The sequence below is a fragment of the Rutidosis leptorrhynchoides genome, chromosome 3 (assembly GCF_046630445.1).
Source record: "Rutidosis leptorrhynchoides isolate AG116_Rl617_1_P2 chromosome 3, CSIRO_AGI_Rlap_v1, whole genome shotgun sequence".
Classification (NCBI taxonomy): Eukaryota; Viridiplantae; Streptophyta; class Magnoliopsida; order Asterales; family Asteraceae; genus Rutidosis; species Rutidosis leptorrhynchoides.
In genome coordinates, this window is record NC_092335.1 from 45048870 (window position 1) to 45052511 (window position 3642).

The 3642-nt window shown below is 35.1% G+C and overlaps 1 protein-coding gene across 1 annotated transcript; it reads right to left on the bottom strand.

Moving 5' to 3' along the window:
* Nucleotides 1-2497, bottom strand: LOC139899626 (S-adenosylmethionine synthase 3-like). Its single transcript, XM_071882466.1, has 2 exons — nucleotides 2377-2497; nucleotides 1-1492 (listed from the first exon to the last, which is right to left on the bottom strand). The coding sequence occupies exon 2, from the start codon at nucleotides 1488-1490 to the stop codon at nucleotides 318-320; it is 1173 nt and encodes a 390-aa protein (XP_071738567.1). The 5' UTR covers nucleotides 1491-1492; nucleotides 2377-2497; the 3' UTR covers nucleotides 1-317.
* Nucleotides 2498-3642: the final 1145 nt, after the last annotated feature.

Below are 3642 nucleotides of genomic sequence, written 5' to 3' on the forward strand. Positions count from 1 at the left end.
TAATTCAAAAGCTTAAGTAGATAAGATTTGTTCAAAACGTAGATATAACATAGGCTTCACCATCAAATACTGAAAATTTAGAATCCTAATTGTTTCCCCAGCAACAAAATATAAAAAAAGAAACAAAAACAAACACAACATTTGATAACAATCAATAGCCTGTAACAATTCCTAAATATGTTTTCCAAGTGTTGTCCACCTGATAATGGGCTTCAGGAAAATAGCATGCCTACTTGTAACATCGAAAGCTTGATTATTGTCCAGCAGCCGATTAAAGGGGGGCTAAAGAATCATTCATTCTCGTGCAACTGTTACATTCAAGCTTTGGGCTTGAGAATCTTGACGGTCTCCCATGTGAAGTCAGGGTCTTCACGGCCGAAATGTCCATAAGCAGCAGTCTTCTGGTACCTAAAGTTGCCACCTCTCTTAAGGTCAAGATTGAGAGCCATCATCCCTGGCCTGAAGTCAAAGTTCTCCTTGATAAGGACAAGGATATCCTTATCCGGGATTGTTCCGGTTTTGTACGAGTCAACAAAAACTGATAGTGGCTCAGCCACACCAATAGCATAAGAGACCTGAACAATGCACCTGCGAGCAAGTCCCGAGGCCACAATACTTTTAGCTGCTTGCCTAACGATGTAAGCACCACTCCTGTCCACCTTAGTTGGATCTTTACCAGAAAACGCACCACCTCCGTGGGCCCCCCATCCTCCATAGGTGTCGATGATGATCTTCCTGCCGGTAAGACCTGCATCTCCATGGGGACCACCAATAACAAATCTACCTGATGGGTTCAAATGGAAGATGGTGTTTTCATCAAGGTACTGAGCTGGGATAACAGGCTTGATCACATGCTCCTTAAGATCAGCAGCAATTTGGTCATTGGTGACTGTTTCATCATGTTGGGTAGAGATAAGAACGGTGTGAACCCTGGTGGGGACCATAGCACCGTTTTCATTACGGTACTCAACGGTGACCTGGGTCTTACCGTCTGGCCTGAGCCATGGGCAAGTGTTGTTCTTCCTAACTTCAGTTAGCTTAGCACCAAGCTTGGTTGCAAGGACATGGGTTAAAGGCATAAGCTCTGGTGTTTCATCAGTGGCATACCCAAACATGTGACCTTGGTCACCGGCACCGATTTCCTCTGGCTTCTTGGTAAGATGTCCGTGAACACCCTGGGCAATGTCGGGACTTTGTTGTTCGATGTTGACCAAGACCTTGCAGTTGTCAGCATCAAGACCGACATCAGCAGATACAAATCCAATTTCTCTGCAAGTGTCGCGGACGATCTTCTCATAGTCTACGGTAGCCTTTGTGGTGATCTCACCGAAGACCATGACCATGTTAGTCTTGGTGCAAGTCTCACATGCAACCTTGCTTTCAGGATCTTGTTCTAGGCAGGCATCAAGGATGGCATCTGAGACTTGGTCGCAGAGTTTGTCAGGGTGTCCCTCATTGACAGATTCAGATGTAAATAGGAAGGTCTCCATCTCTAAAAGATACAAACAATACCCAAAAGGTTTTATAAGTACATTATACGAATAATTCTAACAGTAACAGAAAGGTAATCAAATCACGTCAGCATGATAAAACAAACTTTTACAACATAACTAAAACATAGTTGCACCTAAAATGTAATGGCTTTTTGTGTGCACATAAACAATGCTACAGATCCATCATGATCTTTACTTACTTTGGTTGTAAGTAAAAATTCAAAACCTTTATGTACTTAAATAACTTATAATTTAGTAAATCTCTCTTTCTTTTATAATCATTACTCCGTATAAGACAAGGTTATAACTTATAACTCATACTTATGATCTGCTAAATTGCTAATCAAAAAAGCTTTGGTGTTTCACTTAAACTTTATATAAGGTACAATATTCTTTAGATCCTGAACATAAAACAATTACTCCATTAAGCAGGATCGACAAGATCTGTCATCTAGCAGTTAAACTTGCACGTTTTACCTAATACAGAGCACAAATTTAGCAATTAATCTACTAGTTCCAGTGTTTTGCTTTCATCAAATTCAACTATTCTACATATCCTAAACCCTAGTCTTGACAAAAATATCGAATCTGATACTAGCAACATAAAAGAGTTAGGCATCACGCATGAACGGGTTACGGGTAGCGATAAGATCTGTAATATAGCAGCATAATTTAATGTTTTGTAGACAATAGCACAAATTAATCAAGTATTGTAAACATTAAGGCTTCAAGACACCAGATCGAAGCTAAAGTATTCAGATCTAACTGAAAAAAATGCATGGAGTAAACGAATGATGAGCAAAACGAGTGTGTAAGTAAACAGATCTGTTAAATGGAAGCTGTTATAGTAATAAGATGTGTAAATTGAAGAAACGGTTGGTACCTTTTTAACGGCGTTGAAGAATGAGATCAAATCTTGAGATCCAGAAAAAAGAGATAAAATATTGGGGAAAGCTGAAGAAGAGAATATGAATGAGAGACGATTTGGTAACAAGTGAGTGAGGGTTAATTTATAGGTGCGAAAGGGTGCGGGTAGCCAGAAACTACCAACTATGTGGATGTGGACCCCTCACCAAACCCGTGGGTCCCTTTCACCAAACCTTATTTACCGACCAACCCCCAAAACCAATCATGATTCATGGATTTAACCCCCAATCGGGTAATTTTTACTCCGTATTAGAATTACCATACCGTTACCATTTATTTACATTAAATAAATTGCAACACAATCATTTTTATATTTATTTATATAGAAATGATCCATGGAACCACGGATTTGATTAAACTAAACAGTTTAATGATATGTGTTTAGAAATTAAGTGAATGTAAATGCTAAAGTCGTTTAGTTTAATGACTTGTAAAATCACGGATTCTGACTAAGAAACTAGTCGTTGTTTTTACAAACATATAGAGACATGTATTTTCGCATACATATGTAACGTAATTAATCTCATAAAGAGAATCCATATTTGAATATTAATATAATAATAATAATTATAATTATAACTATAATTATAATAATAATAATAATAATAATAATAATAATAAAAATAATAATAAAAATAATAATAAAATTTACTTAAAATTTGAGTATTTATATTTTTAATAATAATAATTATTAATAATAACAAATGCCTTTTGAAATTTTTTTAAAAATTAAAATACAATTATTATATGAAGGTTGTACAATATGCATTAAAATTTGTACATTTGTTCATTGAGTGTTTTGTAGAAGATTGTACAATTTGTTTTAAAGTTTGTACATGTGATCATGTAGGTGTTTTATTATAAGGTTATACATAATGTTTCAAATATTGTAAATATGGAAGTTGTACATAATGCTTCAACATTGTACATATGGTCGGAGGTGTTTTATCTTAATGTTGTACATGATGCTTAATATATTACACAATTAACGTATTAATAATTTTATTAAATACAAGTAATTATTTTAATGACATCATCATGAGAGGTTTAAATTATTATTTTTAATTTTATTTAACTTTGAATATTTTGTTATCTATGACATCATCATTTTAGGAGACAATTTTGAAAGAGAAAAAGATTCGATGAATGAAGAGAGTTTGTTAGGGTTGAGTATTTAAGGGTACATGGATTATTGGATGTTAATATTATTTTCATATTAGTA

Excerpts from the sequence above, each read along its gene's own strand:
- LOC139899626 (XM_071882466.1), bottom strand. The coding sequence starts at position 1,490 with ATGGAGACCTTCCTATTTACATCTGAATCTGTCAATGAGGGACACCCT.